At 35.5% G+C, this 18,391-nt stretch overlaps 2 protein-coding genes across 4 annotated transcripts in view; one reads left to right on the top strand and one right to left on the bottom strand.

Annotated features, from left to right (window-relative positions):
- The first annotated feature begins 12 nt into the window (after positions 1-12).
- wfs1a (Wolfram syndrome 1a (wolframin)) lies at positions 13-10,909 on the top strand. 2 transcript variants are annotated; one of them, XM_079614876.1, is made up of 10 exons: positions 13-150; positions 422-976; positions 1,850-1,926; positions 3,078-3,222; positions 3,349-3,522; positions 4,633-4,710; positions 4,885-5,036; positions 6,665-6,802; positions 6,942-7,621; positions 8,559-10,909. In XM_079614876.1, exons 1-10 carry the CDS (start codon positions 147-149, stop codon positions 9,736-9,738), a joined length of 3,183 nt encoding a protein of 1,060 aa, XP_079471002.1. In that variant the 5' UTR covers positions 13-146; the 3' UTR covers positions 9,739-10,909. The 2 variants fall into 2 exon arrangements, with proteins under 2 accessions (XP_079471002.1, XP_079471001.1); XM_079614875.1 differs by having other exon boundaries at positions 6,933-7,621.
- A 2,274-nt stretch (positions 10,910-13,183) lies between these two features.
- The window catches only part of ppp2r2ca (protein phosphatase 2, regulatory subunit B, gamma a), a 12,013-nt gene continuing 6,805 nt past the window's right edge, over positions 13,184-18,391 (bottom strand). The window contains exons 7-10 of one of the 2 annotated variants that reach the window (XM_079614929.1): positions 17,735-17,899; positions 16,499-16,668; positions 15,799-15,890; positions 13,184-15,566 (exon numbers count right to left, since the gene is read on the bottom strand). In XM_079614929.1, coding sequence (XP_079471055.1) covers positions 15,275-15,566; positions 15,799-15,890; positions 16,499-16,668; positions 17,735-17,899 — 719 coding nt within the window. In that variant the 3' untranslated portion in view covers positions 13,184-15,274. Of the gene's footprint in view, positions 15,567-15,798; positions 15,891-16,483; positions 16,669-17,734; positions 17,900-18,391 lie in introns of both variants that reach the window. The other variant, XM_079614928.1, reaches the window with a different exon arrangement.

The raw sequence follows: 18,391 nt of genomic DNA, 5'->3' as shown, positions 1-18,391 counted from the left end.
CTGTGATTCCTTAGTGGGGCTCTGGTGGTTTCACAGAGTGGTTCTGTGTGGACTGGAACGATTTATTTGTAAAAATTTAGATTTTTTTTTTTACTGTGCTATGCCATACAATGTTTGTCTGAAGATCATCTGTTCAACCAGCTTAAATGAGTAAGTTGTTTTAATTCTACTTTCTTTTATTTTGAGTTATAAAACTACTTTTAATTTCAGCCCAGTTATCAGGTTTATCAAAACATATTGAATTATATATGTATGTAATATGTATAACTCTGAAGAGAGAGAGAGAGAGAGAGGTTATATAGCCTATACAGTTTAAGTTGTACATACACACATTTGTTTGGTAGAAACGAGTGTAAGTGAGGAAAACCCAGTGTTCTCAGTAAACGGTACATCTATTCACATTATGTTTGTTGTCCTTTAGGTGAGATGGACATTAATGCCTGTCCACCACCATCTCCTGAGACTCTCATGGAGAATAGTGCAACCCACAAACATCTCAACCCTCCTGTTCCATCCACCAAATCCATTCCTGGCACTGAGACGGCTGTTCCCCTGCTCTCCAATTCTGGCAGCCCAGACCGACCCTCTGAATCCCCTTCTTTAACTCAAGATACTACATCAAAACACCCTAATGTTAAAACCTGTAACGTTCCAGCCAACCCAACACCTGAGAAACCAACAGTTAAACAAACCCCTGCATCATCACATATCTCTAAAACTACTGCAACAATGCCAGCTCCATCATCATCATCATCAACACCATTAATATTATCTTCTCCCAATGATGACCCATCTACACCCATGACCATTTCTGCTGATCCTTCTCCTCCTGAGGGTTCATCGTCCACCACCAAAACACCACCAAAACACTCTGGTAAAATCCCCCGTCAACGGAGCTTTTTGGCTGCAGCCCAAAAGGTGATTATGCAGGAGAAATTAAGAAAGGATGAGGAGCAGGACAAAACTGAAGAAGTTGGTAAGTGAAGCTTTGCATTATAACTAATACATTTAAAAAAGCTAAAAGACAATGTGATGACTTGCTTATTTCTTTGTATGATACAATTTCAGAATACGATTTCCAGATATCTTTGTTGCATTTGACTTTTTGAAACTATTTATCTTATCTTAACATGTTGAAACTCAAAAAGACTTATTTTGTCTGATATTTTTAATGGTACCATTTTAATTGTCGTTTCTTGATATACATTCAGTATGCATTACACTAAAGGAATGCATCTGACCTAGGGTCACCAGTGGGTCATGCTTGTGTGTGTGTACTAACTTTATCTTCACCAAGAACATAAATCCTATTTTTATCACGAACCTATGTGCTTCTGAGGAGACTAAAATCAGAGGAATATACATTTATTTACTCATAGTCTGGTTTTGCTTTTCTGGTTTGGTTGTGGCCAGTAATGTCAGAAAGTAATGGATATGTCAACCCTGAAGCATGATGAGTTGTGTAACTTGCGATTTTCATTCAGATGCAATTAATATCTTTGGGCCATAAATTAAATCAGTGATAAAGAATCAAGTAATACAATTGGCAGGAATCTATTGATAAACTATATGTTCAGTAAAATGTCTTTATATTTTCAGAAATACTTAAGTCCTTGTTTCCACTCATTCCATTTGGATTGTTCGGTAACTTTAATCAACATAAAAGCATGATCAGACTATTAGCTACAGTAGGATCACATTATTCACCATGGATCTGTAGCAAAGATGAGCATAGTTCATTTATTCTGAGCGAAAGAGGAGTAGTTGTTGATTCATTAAGACTTCAATCAGTTTAAAACCATATAAAATTGATGTTAACCTAATTTTAAGTCACTCTTATCACTCTTAGATGATATGGATGAAGAGCTAACTTTTGAGGAGCTCCTGGAGAAAGCTGAAGCTGGAGACCCTAGAGCACAGAGTAGAGTGAGTACTTGAAAACACACATGTAATCATTGAAATAATATTAAAATAGTCATGAAATATCATGACTAAGTGAAATTGATTACTAAATACGACCATTTATTATAACTTCTAAAATGTAAAAGTGGACTGAATCCTGTTCGGCAAATGGATTTCTTGCTTTGAAGAGCTCGAAATTGAGTTAAGCAAACAACTATCACAGTTAATACTTATAAATTGACTGTGGTCAGTGAACATTGTGTTATGGTTTGGAACTGATTGTGATGGTATTGTTGACTTTGTGCGAAGCTGTTCTTCACTGGCCTATACAATGCGATGAGTGTTTGTAATATTATAGCTATACGACTTTAAACAGTCTACAGTGTATTTTGAGGTACAAATTAAATTCTGTAGTGATTTTGCCTCCCCGTGGTTGACAGCATGTCCTTTCTGGCGTTGTCATTAGTGTGTCTATTTTCAGCTTTCTGGAAGATGAGCTTCAGTCTCAATATAACTCAAATGCTCCTGCATGCATGTAGGCTACACATTCTCACACAGTCAGAGCAAATGTGTCTGCAAATACAGACTCTGCTGACAGACATACTGTAAACACATACATTGAAAGATGAGCCCTGACTTTTCTTTGAGTAGCCTACTCTACTTCCCCTTTCCTCTAAAATTAATTACACACATTTACCTTTTCTCATTCATATTTGATTCATTAGGATCAAGATATCAGGGCATAGAGCATTATGAGATGGAGATAAGTCTAGTGGATTGGCCAAACATTTGACAGCATAGTTCAGTTTCTGTTAATGATTTTGCACTAATCTGTCATGGTGTTGGTAAAGGCACACTGTAAAGCTCTTACTATGGTTTAATAATACCGTGGTTTAGCATTTAGGCTAAGATTAGATATGGTTATATGATACTCGGTCTAGCTTTGAGCCTCTGGGAAATTAGCCTACTTTTTTATTGTTCATCAAAAAATGGTACAGGGACATAATGTTGTAATCTAAGCAAACTGCAGTGCACTCTAAACGAAATATTTTTGTATTATTATGCTCTTACTAGAGGTAAGCAGTGACATTTCACTCTCACAAAAAGGATTGAATTAATAAAAAATGAATTTTGTATTTAATTATAATGTGTATTATTTAATGTGTTTGCTGTAGCTTGGTAAACACTACCTTAAACTGGCAGAAAAAAAAGACACAGAGACGAATAACCATACGGCTGTTGAATGGTTGGTGAAGGCAACAAAACAAGGCCGGAGAGATTCTGCCAAACTACTTCAGAAATGCTGGATCCAAAATAAAGGTGAGGGGAAGCAGAAAGAACAAGGACCCGAGAACTTGCCTTCAATTGCTTCAATTATATCAATGTAATCTGAAGTGTCCATTGATTAAAAAAAATAATTAATAATCACATATGGATCTACTGCAGGCATCACACCAGAGAACACACAGGAGGTGAGAAAGCTGTCCTCAGAGAGCAAGTTTGAACAGGCAGTAAGGAGAGCGGCCATGACCATGTATTGGAAACTCAATCCTGACAGGAAGAAGAAAGTAGCCATGTCTGAGATGCTGGATAATGTCAGCCAGGTCAATACTGTACAAGGTAATTTATTTATTAATTTTATTAATTTTATGCAACAGCAGTATTTTTCATTCTTGTTTACCTTAAAAACTGAAACAAGTGGCATTTTGACCAAATGTTGATTTCTAGGAGGCTTATATTTTTATATAAACATGAACGGTAGGCTAACACTTTACAAAAAGTTAGTTATTTTAATAATGTAGTAAATGTTGAAGTTAACATTAACCAATATTTTAGAAGTATTTTTGTATTGTTACTTCATGTTAAAGGTATAGTTCACTCAAATTTAAAACATTCAATTTAGGATTTTATTCACATATAAATATTGATCTGCGAACATAAACAGAAGCTCAACCTGTTTAAGCTCAAACGTGCTGCGTAACACGAGAATGAACCTCATTGGTTCTCACACTTGAAGCGAACATGCTTGAGCTTCTTTTTACCATAACTGATGTGTGAGTTGATGAGTGTTTATCTGAATAAAAGCCTAAATTCAAAAAATTTCAGAAAATTTTGGTCTAAACCGCTCAATTCATATCATGGATTGGTTTTACGATCTCTTTATGACCTTTGTGAAGCGTCAAAGTTTCAGTTGCGTAGCTGTCAATGGAGAGACAGAAAGCTCTCAGATTTCATTAAAAATATCTTCATTTGTGTTCTGAAGACAAATGAAAGTCTTACAAATTTGGAATGACATGAGGGTGAGTAATTAATGACATGATTGTCATTTTTGGGTGAAATGTTAAAGGGATAGTTCACTTTAAAATGAAAATTCTGTCATCATATACTCACCCTCAAGTTGTTTAAAACCTGTATGAATTTCTTTCTTTTGCTGAACACAAAGGAAGTTATTTTGAAGAATGTCAGTAACCAAACAGTTAACAGTAACCAAACAGTTAACTGGTCCCATTGACCTCCATAGTATTTTTTTTCCTACTATGGAAATCAATGGGACCAGTTAACTGTTTGGTTACTGACATTCTTCAAAATATCTTTTTGAGGGTGAGTATATGATGACAGAATTTTTATTTTAAAGTGAACTATCCCTTTAACAACTGAAACCTTATTGTGTTACTGAAATAAATGTAACATGTCTACTTGTAGTAACTCTTAATGACTTCTATGTTACAGGTGAAGCTTCTGTATGTGGTGTAACACCCAGCATTTCTTCTCAGAGGAAAATTCTTGAGACAATGGTGTCTAATGAATGTAAGTGTACATACTGTATATGTGTATATGCAAATACAATACATTGGATCTTGTTCTGAAGGATGGTGAAAACAAAAAAAGGTATATTTGTTTAACCTGAGGTCTAATTTTTCTGCTTAAAAGTCTAGACAGATACTGGGAACTCATCAACTTTGCATCTTCTTCCTTCTACAGCTGGCTCTAAGTATGTGGATGCGGAAGATTTTGTGGAGATGACAAAAAAGTTCACACAAGGCATTGCGTGCACTCCCACACAGAGCACCTCAAGCGTAGATGCAAAGGGAGAGGAGACTTTAAGGAAAAGTGATGCAGCCTCATTTGATACGGTGAGTTTTTTTTTCTTTCTTCAAAGTTGTAAATTATTGGAGATTGTTTTACAACAGTGGTTCCCAACTCTGCTTACCCTTAATATTTAACATTTTTGATGTCTCTCTTACACACATCTAACACTATTTGAGATCTTGGGCTGCATCCGAAATCGCATGCTTTCTTGAGTAGGTACTTATTTTAAATAAAAAAAGTATGTTCTATATAGTATGAATCTGCGTAGAATGAATGTAACCCGGACGTACTACATTCGCCATGTTGCCACTGTCATGTGACCTACCAGCTTCAGTTGTGTCGCTTCACTGCCATTCACAAGTGGGATAGTGAATGAATAATGTATCGTAAAAAAATAAATGTTCTTCCTTAAAATACAGGGTGCATAAGTTTGGACACCCCTATGTTAAATTCCCATAGAACATCTCTAGATATGGTGAAGGCTATGTGATGATGTGGGGATATTTTAATTCCAAAGGCCAAGGGAACTTTATCAGGATGCAGAGTATCCTGGATCCATATAGTAACTGGCCTTTAAAAATAAAAATCTGCCTGCCTCTATGGGAATTTAACATAGGGGTGTCCAAACTTATGCACCCTGTATTTTAAGGAAGAACATTTATTTTTTTACAATACATTATTCATTCACAAAGAAAATTGGTGTCCTTAAAGGTTGGAGTTTTCCTCATTTTTTAAATTAAGGCATTGAGATAAATTTCCAAAAGATGATTTTTTATTCCTCTTTTTAGGCAACTTTAGCATGGGTGTCTAAACTTATGCATAGCACTGTACTTACGAGTACTGTGAATTCAGACATACCTCTTTTGTCACACACTGTTTTTTGCCAACTAAATAGTAGGGAAGTATGCGATTTTGGATGCAGCCTTGGAGTCTTCACTAATGAGCCAGCGAGTTGAATCAACTGTTTGATTAGGGAGACATCTAAAATGTGCACTGCAGACGGTACTCCAAGACCAGGATTTAAATTTTTTATCATAAATTTAATGTTTAATTCAGTGTAACTTTGCTGTTTCTTTGTATAGTATTTATATACTTGCAAAATCTGAAAATGTGTTAAATTCCTTGACCAATTTTTTTTCAATGTATGGAAGAAGATGTTTAAGTGCCGACTAATTCTAGGCTTTTCATATAACAGCAATTTTTTCAAAGCATTGATTAAAATAGGTGTTTTATAAATATATAAGCTATAACCATTTATATGTCCTTGAGAAAGCATTTAAAATATATAATTTCCTTACCTTGATGTTGTTCCAAACCTGTATGACTTTCTGTCTTCTGTGGAAAACAGTTTTTGACCATATAATGAAACTCAATGGGGTTCAAAACGACACCGGATCCCATTCATTTGTATGGACGAATAATAGATTTTTTTTTTTTTTTTTCGAAATATATCTTCTTTTGAGTTTTGTTTGTAATGACATGAGGGTGAGTAAATTATGACAGAATTTTTTATTTTGTGTGAGCTTAAAGTTCCACCAATGGGAGTTTAATGCAAGTTCCTAAAATCAGCTGCTAAATGACAGCTTGCTACTTGTTTATACATCAAAATAAAATCTTTACAATGGTTCCAAAAGAGCTTGAAGAGTAAAAAAGTGCTACTATTTTCATGCAGAAAAAAAAGAAATCAGCCTCCGTTGCTCATAAGCGCCATCGAAAGTCTAGTTGGGGAATGACGAGCAGTGGGATGATGCTGGCTTCCAGACGCAGCGGTGCAATGAAGAGAGCCCTGGACATAAAAGCCCACTTCTTGGTGAAAAACAAATAAACTAAATTGATATACAAATGTTTGCTTGACAGCCACCATTGATGTAGATATTTATCAAACTTCAGTTTGACACAAATAAAATATTACTCTTGTAATGTCGTTCCTTTCCCTGCAGGGTCTGCAGTACCCCCTCCATGCCATTATTGAGATGAAGGAACATTTTATTGACTGGGCATCTCGTGCTGGCGTCCAATGGCTGAGCACCATCATCCCAACACAACACGTCAATGCTCTTATCTTCTTCTTCATCATCTCCAATCTCACCATTGATCTGTTTGCCTTCATCATCCCGCTCCTTATCTTCTACCTCTCCTTTATCTCCATGGCCATCTGCACACTGAGAGTCTTCCAGAGCAGCAAAGGCTGGGAGAACTTCCGAGCCTTCACCGCCCTCCTCACACGCTTCGAGCCCAGCTTAGACGTGGAGCAAGCGGAGACCAACTTTGGCTGGAACAACCTGGAGCAGTACCTCTACTTCATGATATCCGTGTTCTTTGTGATCTTCACTTTCCCAGTTGCAGATAAAGGCTGGATCCCATGTTCAGAGCTTTCCACGGTAGCCATCTTCTTCACAGTACTGAGCTACATGAGCCTGGGCCCGTCTACAGCAGCGTACGCTCGAAGGGCGCTCATCATCGAGGTGGCTTCATCTTTGTGTGCCTTGACCAGCAGGTTGCCTAAGGAAATGGTGATGGCCAGGATGCTGGGACACATTTTCACAACCATCCCTCTAGGAGATTCAGTGGTGGTGGAGCTCAGTGTACCCTGTGTGCTCTACATCTACCTTTTCTACTTGTTCTTCAGGTGAGGGGACTGGTTTCACATAAACCTAGTTAAAGCAATGTACTATACATTCCATTCGATTAGACCGGGGTTATTATCATTAACTAAATCTAAAACCAAAATTATTATAAACATTTTTAATTAAAAATAAATGGTGAAATAAAATAAAATATAAATAGTGGATGAAAAACTTAAACTAAACAGAACATTTTAAATGTTGCTTTGGCAAATAAGTTTAAGTTAAAGCTTGTAAATTACTAAGTGGAAATAAATAAAAACTAAAACTGAAATAAAAATAAATTATAACGAAATAGTAATAAAGTATTAAAAACAGAAGCACATAACAAAACGACTAAACAACAAACAAAAATTTAAATGAACATTGAAAATAAAATGTAAAAATAAAATACTACCGGTAATTGAAAATATGAATAAACACTATAATAGTAGATAAATAATAATAAATAACACTGGATTGGATGTGGGGGAACCATTTGGACTGTCTATAACAAAGAAATAGTTATTTAGACAGTTACTTTTTTATCAATTTAAATGTATAGATTTATACTTAACATTTTTAATGTCTAATTACTCAACATTTATTTAAAAAATCACGCATGCATTTATTTTTCATCGAATGTTATTGTTTTAAAAGAAAACTAAAAAGATATTATCTATGATTATACTTTTTTTTTGCAAATATAAAATTTTTTGTACAAAGAAAGAAATTGCAATAATTACTGGATTTACTATAATTATACAAGAAATGAATAAAGTTTTGCTAGAAAAGGAAGGCAACAAAATGTATGTACATTATTTAAAAAAAATAAGTATAGCGCTAACCCAAACACGATTTTAATATTATAATATAATATACATTTTAATATTATATATTATGATATTGGTGCTTGAATATGATGACCATACCTAACTGTATCTCTTTTTTTGGCCTTTATAGTATGGCACGTATGAGGGGATTCAGAGGGACGTACTGCTTCCTGGTGCCGTATCTAGTCTGCTTCGTGTGGTGCGAGTTCTCTGTGGTTCTGCTGCGGAATTCCACCATCATCGGTCTTATCCGCACCTGCGTCGCCTACTTCCTCTTCCTGTTCGCATTACCCGTCCTGGCTATGGGTCTGATGATGATGCTGCTGATTCAGGTAGTCAAGTGGTTCCTGGAGCTGGAGTTGACTAAAATGCTGGTGACGCTGGCAGTGTGCGCCGTCCCAGTGATGCTGCGGCTTTGGACTCGATTCAGCCTCTCCATTCTGAACGTCTTCCGTTCCATCACCGACAGAGGCCCAGTGAAACTGATCCTCCTGTGCATCACTACTGTGATTTTTCTCTGCGGCGTCTATGTCTACAATGCAGAAGGTCTGAAGGTTTATAACTCCACACTCACCTGGCAGAAATATGGCATACTATGTGGCCCACATGCCTGGCAGGATCATGGGATGGCTCAAACACAGCTCCTCTGCAGCCATCTGGAAGGCCATCGTGTCACGTGGACAGGAGTGTTCCGGCGGGTTCGCGTAGCTGAGAAGGAAAACGGAGCACAGTCTGTTATAAACATTCTACCGGTGTTCATGGGCGACTGGTTGCAGTGTCTCTACGGTGAGGTTTATCCCAAGTGTGAACCAAAGAATAATACGTCTCCGGTTGTGAATGTCACGGACGTCGTCCCAGAGCCTGTCAACACCACAATGCTGTTCCTCCAGCAGGAAGAGGATGAGCTCTGTCGAATAAAGGCCTTTGCTAAACACCAATGCCACGTTAAACGCTTCGACAGTTACCGCTTTGAGGTGACGGTCGGCATGCCGGTGGATGGGGTCACAAAACTCGACGATCCGGCAGCTGATATTCTCCTAATGGCAAGCCACGAGTTTAGACAGGTGCTACTTAACCTTGACCCAGGCAGCATGGTAGAGTTCAGCACAAAGCTGGAAGGGAAGCTGGGTAACAAACTACCTGCATTTGAACTGAAAGCCATACACTGTCTGGACTGCAGCTCGTCGTTGGTGCCTGAGGGACGACAGGTCAAGATTGAGCGCAACTGGAGGAAAACCATGCTAAAAGCCATCAAATTTGCATTTGACTTTTTCTTTGCTCCGATTCTCTGTGCTAGGATCAATGTGTAAAAAAATAAGTGGAAGGAAAGATGAGAGGTATGTAAATCTGAATCACAGTCAAAGTGTTTGGAGATTTTTCCTATTCGAAGTAGGATGAATTTGACGATTAGAACTCCAAAAACAGTTTGCGGATTGTATTGGTTAATTTTTTTGTTTAAATATATAAATGATACATTTTTATATTGAATTAGAGATCTTGTATTATTGTTGTTTTCATTGAGAAAATGATATTTTTTTTTTAAATATTACCGATACCCCTTTTCTGTTGCTGTTATACAATTGTGCATGTGATGATATTCAATCGGTTAACACCTTAACTTTCATTATTAAGTCACAGTCATTTTATGATGCATCCATAATCCATGTAAAATACACTGAAATATTATTAAGTTTTATGACAGTTCTATTTTTAAGTACATTATAAAATGCTTTGCATATCAGTAGTAATTGTTTTTTGTAACAGTAGTAAGTTGTAACAAAAACAAATCTTAAAAATGAATATTTTATCCAATGAGATTAAAGGTTTTCATTCCATATTTTATTCACCATTTTTTAGTAAGATTTGCTCAAATTAAAATCCAACATGTGCAAGATGCTGAAATCTGAGATCTTTATATAGTAAAACAATTAAAAATCAGTGCAGCAGAAAAACAAGCCTGTGTGAAGGGCGTTGTTTGATATTTCTAGGCATTTCCTTGCTTTTTTATTTTATGTTAAATCACCATTTCTGACCTTTTTTTTTTTTTTTTTCAAAGCTTCAGAAATTCAGTCTGACCTTTGCAACCCAAATGATTAAAACATGTGATATATGATTACGATCCATGTGCAATGGATCTTTATTCACATGTTTTGATGGTTTTGTTTCGAATTTATACTTGTCATGAATAAGAATGCATGGAAAACTTTGTAGTATTTAGAATATTTATCAAATGAAGTGTGTTTCTGTAAACATGAGCCTTTTAACAGATTTTTTTTTTTTTAATTGTCTACATTATTCATAAAAATCATACACCCACACACAGCATGTTCAAACTTCTTTGTTGAATGGAAAAGCCATCTTCACAGAGATATTTTCCTTAAAGGTCCTATGACAAGATGATGTAAAACCTGTTTACAGTATCTCTGGGATTATGCTTTTATTTTTGTGAAAATGAATAAAATATAAATAACACTATAAGCATGTCAGATTTGTGTGTACATGGTTTTCTATCCCTGCGGGGACTTATGCTCACAGACTAATGGGGACTCCTATAAATTGAAGTCCCCATGGGTACACAAGCTTATAGATCAAATCATACAGAGTTTTTTTTGGGAAATGTAAAAATGCAGCAAGTTTTCTGTGATGGGTAGGTTTAGGGGTCAGATTAGGGTAAGGAGATAGCATATACAGTTGGTAAAACTGTAAAATAAAAACCATTAATTCTATGGAGAGTCCCCACAAAGATATCGAACCAGACGTGTGTTTGTGTGTGTGTTAAATACACAAAAGCAGACAAGAGAGACTGAGAGACAGCACCATGACAAAAACAGTGTAATCTAAGTGGGTATACTGAGATCATATTCATTTAATCACATTCTTCCATTTGCCTCTTTTATTTTTCCATTAAGTGTAAATAGAATATGTTTAGGCATCATAGATATACACATTAGTAACACTGGATAATGATAAACATGCGTTTTCGTGTATGCTTGCATGTATAGGCCTATTTGTGTATGTGTCTGTGTGTGTGAGAGAGCACATGTGTGTGTGCCCTGAAAAACTCAAGCCATTATTACCTGGTTGCATTGAATGTGAGTGTGTGTTTCACTGCATGTCTGAGAGGAAAGCATGAGAAAATTCATAATGGCGGAAGGCCTATCGCCATAGTAACAGGATGTAAGAGAACGAAATAGTGAGAGAGAGAGAGGAACAGAGTGAAAAAGAAGAAAGGCATTGTCTCAGGGTACAAAAATGAAGTGAATGAACTGCAAATGTAAAAATAAGAGTAAAGAGACTGATTGTAAGAGGCACAGCCTCAGTACACGTAGAGCAAAGAGTACTAGAAAAATGGGACAAGGAAACGCGTGAACACCGGAAAAGACAGAAAAGGGGTGAAGTTAAGGAAAATGAGAAAGCAAGCAAGCAAGCTCGCCAGTTTGAGAGCACCCCGTTAACATTGTAACACTTTAAAAATGGATTCATTAAAAGCACATGTTTGACAATTACATTCATTCAGCCTTTTTCATATAGCAAAAACAATCACTGACCTCCGTGTCATAGTCTACAAAGACAACCCCAACAATTCATTACCACATCTACACCAAACAAAGTCACCCTTAAGCTGAACGGCACCTTAAAAGAAAGAGAACTCGGTGTTCTTTCTACAGTGGATAGACTTACATGTACACCTGTGTGGTCACTGAAAACACAGTGTACTGAGAGATTCATATTTAGAAATGGTTAATAGCTGGTACATATTGGAATGTTCCAGATTTTTTTAAATTAAGCTATTTGGCATGTTTTTAATTACCAAAAAACATATTTTTGACACATCCTCAACTATGCACTTACAATGGAAGTCTAAGGAAAATTCTTGAAATTCAAATTTTGAAAGTGTAGCCATAAAACAGCATTACATGTTAAAATTTAACTAATAAATCTGATCAAATGAATTATTAACTTTGTCTGTGCTATCACAAATCATATTTTTTAACTCCTGACCTGTCATAACCACCTAAAGCTGGTAAACCTGGTAACTTGCGCAAGGACAACAAAAAGGGACGAGAATTACATTGGCAGTGTTGGGTAAGTTATTCTAAAAAAGTTATTAATTACTAGCTAATTACAGTGTATTAGATTACTGTAATACTTGCTCTCTAAAAAGTATTGCATTACCTATTACTGATTACTTTCTAAATCCCATATCATCCTCAACCAGTTGAACAATACAACGATAGACACGAAACTGCACTATTAATTATATTAAGTTAATATAATACACAATTGCATAAATTATTCTTGAACTGAACAAAGCGTGTAAAATGAGGTTACATTAAAAACATATATTTTAATATTAGACGTTGAATTTTGATGTTAAATCCACTTTTGTTTTATATAGAATTGTTCTAGTCTATACAGTATGTAATACAATTAAATCTGAAGTGACTAATTCAATTACAGAAAAATTAAGAGTAATCCCATACTTTACTTTTTCAAGGGAAAAGTAATTAAATTAGTTATTAGATTGCCAAGTAATTAATTACACCCAACACTGAACATTGGTAATGCATAACCAAAAGTTAATTCTTAAAAATAAAGGTTTCTTAAAGGGTTTTTTCACAGAAAGAAAAGAACATGTCATTGAACAGTTCTTAAAAGAACCATTTTTTTCTAAATGTGAAAAACATTTTAATAAATAACCTTTTTCCACTTATTTTAATTAAATTGTTTTTTATATTTTCGTTTTTTTTCTTTAAAGAACCAGTATTATCACAATCTTGGAAAACCTTGATATATGAGGACATCTAATTTTAAAAGTGTGACTTCTTGACCTAAAAAAGTCATGTAAATGTAAAAAATCTTAAAAATCATTATAATGCACATACACACTCAAATATTTTATCGGGCATATATTGTAAGTAAAAATATATATTTTAAATTCTTATCCCGTAAATTAACTGGAAAAATTCATGGGTTCTTCGAATGTTGTGGACAATGAGTTGTCTTGCAGTCACAAAGGTTGAGAACCACCCATATAAGCACTTAAACAAATATAGATTTAACTGCAGACTTCCATTGCAAGTACAGTACTTTAGTTTTTATTAAACAAACGGAGGAATATCAGAATTATTATTTGTTGGAAAGCTTTAGTTTATGTTTTGATGCCGCAATATTCCATTAAATTAACCAACTGATTTCCCATGCACAGTCACTACTGTTCAAAAGTTTTTCAGATCGGTAAGATTTCTTTAATGTTTTTAAAAGAAGTCTCTTCTGCTTACCAAGGCTACATTTATTTGAGCCAAAATACAGCAAAAGCAGTAATATTGTGAAACATGTTTACAATTTAAAATAATGGTTTTCTATTTGAATATATTTTAAAATGCAATTTCTTCCTGTGATGGAAAAGCTGAATTTTTAGAATCATTATATAATATAAAGTTCAAAAGAACAGCATATCGTTTACAAAAAGAAGAAGAAATCAATACTTTTGTTCAGCAAGGATGCATTAAATTGATCAAAAGTGACAATAAAGACATTTAAAGCTTTCTATTTCATATAAATGCTGTTCTTATGACCTTGCTATTCATCTAAGAATCCTGGAAAAAAAATAGTACACAACTGTTTTCAGCATTGATAATAATAAGAAGTGCTTCTTGAGCAGCAAATCAGCATATTAAAATGATTTCTGAAGGATCATCTGACACTAAAGACTGGATTAATGATGCTGAAAATGCAGCTTTGCAATCACAGGAATAAATTGCATTTTAAAATATATTCAAATAGAAATGTTTAAATTGTAAAAATATTTCACAAAATTAATGTTTTAGCTGTATTATATATTTTATGTTTATGGCCTGTGGCACTAAATTTGTCATTTATTTTTCCAACATGATTGTTTAATTTCCTTTTTTAGGGATCCATAGCTACAATCATAAATGAAAAGGCAGTGCTTTACTGTGAGAGACCAGAGCTGACTAGATCAGAGTTAACTGACCCTAACACATGTCAGTTATCGTGCATAGCGCTGCAGGAGGCCTTTTTGAAAGCGTGCTAACAGTGTGATGAGATTGACCAATACCTTTCACTTTCTTGCCATACAGGTGTAAATGCAACCCATCATGAGGTGTAAACCGGTTAAGACAGTGTTCTGATAAAGTAGTGGAGCAATCCTTCTGTTCGGGTACATTTGAGACCAGTATTAGACTTCAAACCTCCTCCAGGTGTGAGATATAGTGATTCGGTCATAGGCATCCATGTTTCCACAAATGGTCAATTCGATGCAAAGTAAAATGAGGGCTCTTAAAGCAGATGCATTGTGGGATAGGTTTTTTTTGGGAAGCACGTGATAGGAAGACTGCTCAGAGCACTCTTGTTACCATGACAACTGGTGTCCATGGCAACATGGCACAGAGGAGTGGAGCGGTCTTATTCCTAGTCTTCAGCCCAAAGGCACAACCCCTTATCCAAAATCAGACGTCAATCACGGATCATCAAAGTCCGGGATTGGCCATAAACAACATCCATCACATATCAAAGGAGTTCGGGATTGGCTGACCATTATGTCAATCGTGAAATTCCACATACTGTGGCTCATTGGCAACATTCCTGGCGGTGTAATTAACCAAATAGTTATCAGATAAAGTCATTGGCTATACATAACTGCTCTCCTGGAACGGCTTAGCTGCAAAGTCCATCTGTGTAATTTCAGGGTCTGGCAACTATGTCCACCTCCACAGGACCAATGATGTGTGTGTTTTAAAGGATAAATTTGATATGTGTGCATGGTTTAAATGTGTGTGGCCCTGTAAAGAGCATTACTGCAACCCCTCTACACATCTCTTGTCACTGATTTTCTGCGTTGACCCTGTCCTGAAAGATATAGAGGTTGTTAGTGGCAGCTATGGCGATGATGTTTTCGGCCGGGTGCCAAGCCATGTGCAGAATCTTTTTAGAGAAGTCCAGACTGTCCACGCCCACATCACCCCTTCGACGGCGGCCCCCGGAGTAAACGCGGCGAGTCCGTAGCACAGCACGCGGTTTACTGCTCTCACGCCATGCCTCGAGGGTTACACCGCGACCGGTCTCGCGATCAAACATCCGGAAAAAACTGTTATACGCTCCTGTCATGATTACACTTGGAGGGGGTACGGTGAGAGACAGCAAAGCATGATGGGTTAAAAACAGAATGGATATGTGGAGTAAAAAAATAAAATAAAGAGAAACAAATGAGCAAATCAATAGGATAAAGACAGTAATGGAAATGCGAGAGAGAAAGTGGAAGGAAGAGAAAGAGGATATGAGTACAAAACAGGAAATATACCTATATTGCATAGAATATAATCATTCAAAACCTCAGAAATGTTTACCTGTCGTTGCTGTTCCAGACGCACTCAAACTTGTCAAAGATGCAGTCATTTTCATACAAAGAGCAGAGTTTACTTCTTAGGTATTCATGAACCTGACAGAGGGAAATGTTTAAATATATATTTATAATTATTCTAAAATGTATAAAAACTTTGAACACATACATTTATACTAAATGCAACTATAACAGAGTTAAAAACATGCTGATGAACAGCATAGATATTTCACTAGATAGAAGAATAAAACAGGGACTCAAATCTGTGGATTGTTTATTGAATCTGTTCATTTGCATGAACTGTCTGAGGGAATACATTTGATCAGTGTTATTAAAACTAAAACTTAAAAAATATGTTTTGTTAATTGAAAAAAAGTAAAATAAAAATATTACATTAAAAAACGAAAAAAACTGAAATAAAAATATAGCTAAAAACATAATAGCAAATTTTTTTTTCAATCTAACACATTATACTTATAAATACTAAAATAGTAGATAAATAAAACTAAAATAACACTGGACTTTCCAACACCTCATAGGAACGGACCCTTTAGGATTTACTTGAACGAATATAAGTATAAGTATATAAGTGTAAAAAGTTCTTATTTTCACATGAATTTTTTATTTTTAGAAATAGTTTAGCCTAGCGTATGTGTTGGAAATATCACGTGTTCATGCTGTTGTGTAAAGACCTGTATGATACCCACTTGGTAGGTCTCCACTGGGCCCTTCTCCATGTTAAGGTCCCATACTTTGACAGTCAAGTAGTCTCTGGTGAGCAGATATCGTCCACTATGGCTGAACTTAACATCAGAAACTGAAGAGATGATCTCAGAGAAGAAAGATCGATTGCCTGGATCTTCTGGCTCCTCAAAGACTAAGGTAGAGAAAAGATACAGATTCAAACGGAGTTCAGATTCACTTGATATAATTAGGGTGTATCAGCATGATGAGCCTCCATTATGTTTAGCTTCACTTTTTACACTAGCTGTCAATCATCAGGTATTTTCAGTTAATCAAAGTCTGCTGGGGAACGGTTTCAATGGTTTCACAGTTAATGATGGTAATGAAACATTTTCAACACTGTGTTCTGCTTGTTTTAATGCAGCTATAAGTGTAATTCTCACTACATCTGCTACAGTGCCAATTCCCCCACCAGCAAGCACAGCTTTTCTTCTTAATTGTTTTCACTGTGTCCCGCTGTCTCTCACACTGCAGCGATACTTCTAGCTAAGTAAAGAATTCCTCAAATTGAAGATTTAATATAGGCATAAAGAATATCAATAGATTAAATGCAAGATTTGGGGATAGTTATAAGACATTTATCTTTCACAATAAGAGACATTGTATATATCATTATAATTTTAAATAACTGTTCTCTATTTTAATATATTTTAAAATGCAATTTAATCCTGCTATGGCAAAGCTGAATTTTCAGCATCATTACTCCAGTCTTCAGTATCACATGATCCTTCAGAAATAATTTCAGCTGACTTGCTGCTACAGAAACCTTTCTTATTATTATCAAATTTTAAAACGGCTTCTTAATATTTTTGTGGGAAACATGATAAATTTTTTTATTCAAGATTTTAGAATAAAAAGTTTTAAAAAAAAAGAACATTTATTTTAGTATCTTATGTCTTTATTGTAACTATTTTATGATATTTTTTATGGTGCTTTAACGGTCTCTATTCATTTTATTAATTTTGAGGAAAACATGATACATTTTTTATTCAAGATTCTAGAATAAAAGGTTCAAAAGAACAGCATTTATCTTTTGTATCTTATATACGTCTTAATTGTAATTTTTGATAAATTTACCGTGTCCTTGCTGAATAAAATAATCCATTTAAAATAATTTTTCTTTTATTATCCCCTAAACTTTTGAATGGTACTGCAAGTAATGCAATCCTTGTGCTTATGAAGTGTATACCGGTACTTACTTTTGGAGTGCTTGTCACAGAGGGCCGACTCTCTCATGTCACAGAGGCGCAGTGTGCCTTTACTGCTGCTGTATACAAACAGGTGGCAGTGATGTGGGTGGAACTCTGCAGCTGTTATCACCTCCGTCAGGTCCTCCATATTGGCAGGCTTAATGTCCACAATGTCTGAGAAGGGGGAAGAGGTCAAGGAGAGTATCTGATATACAGTTCTGAAAGCTAGTTTAAAACTCCTAATTCTCTCATGAACGCAGATGTAAGAATGTCCAGTGAATAATGACTTAAAGAGGACATATTATGCCCTTTTACGTTCTTGATTTTGTTTTTGGGGTCTACTAAAATATTTTTCAAATATTTTACTTTGTTGCAGCACCTCTCTTCCCAAACTGTCAATAACGCTCTGTTTAGTTCCAGTCTCTATGAAGTCCCTCCTTCTGATAAGCGCAATGTACTCTGATTGGCCGGCTGGACCAGTGTGTTGTGATTGGTCATCTGTATTTCGGAAGTGCCATGGCCCTTGAAATAACAGTAAAATTCAACACACCATTAACATACTAAGTGAACCAGGCCTCACCTATTTTTTTTTGCATATGCCTTTGGTGGGAATTATTTAAATGAGGGATATAGTGTCATATACATTCAGAGAAGAAAATTCAAAAC

The sequence above is a fragment of the Phoxinus phoxinus genome (genome assembly GCF_949152265.1).
Source record: "Phoxinus phoxinus genome assembly, chromosome: 6".
NCBI classification, from domain to species: domain Eukaryota; kingdom Metazoa; phylum Chordata; class Actinopteri; order Cypriniformes; family Leuciscidae; genus Phoxinus; species Phoxinus phoxinus.
Note: the sequence above shows the minus strand (reverse complement) of the source record. Positions and strands in the feature narration are given on the sequence as shown.

Coding starts and splice junctions, on each gene's coding strand:
- wfs1a (XM_079614875.1), top strand. Junction 1,927..3,077: donor ACCCTAGAGCACAGAGTAGA/GTGAGTACTTGA, acceptor TGTTTGCTGTAG/CTTGGTAAACACTACCTTAA. Junction 5,037..6,664: donor ATGCAGCCTCATTTGATACG/GTGAGTTTTTTT, acceptor ATTTTCATGCAG/AAAAAAAAGAAATCAGCCTC.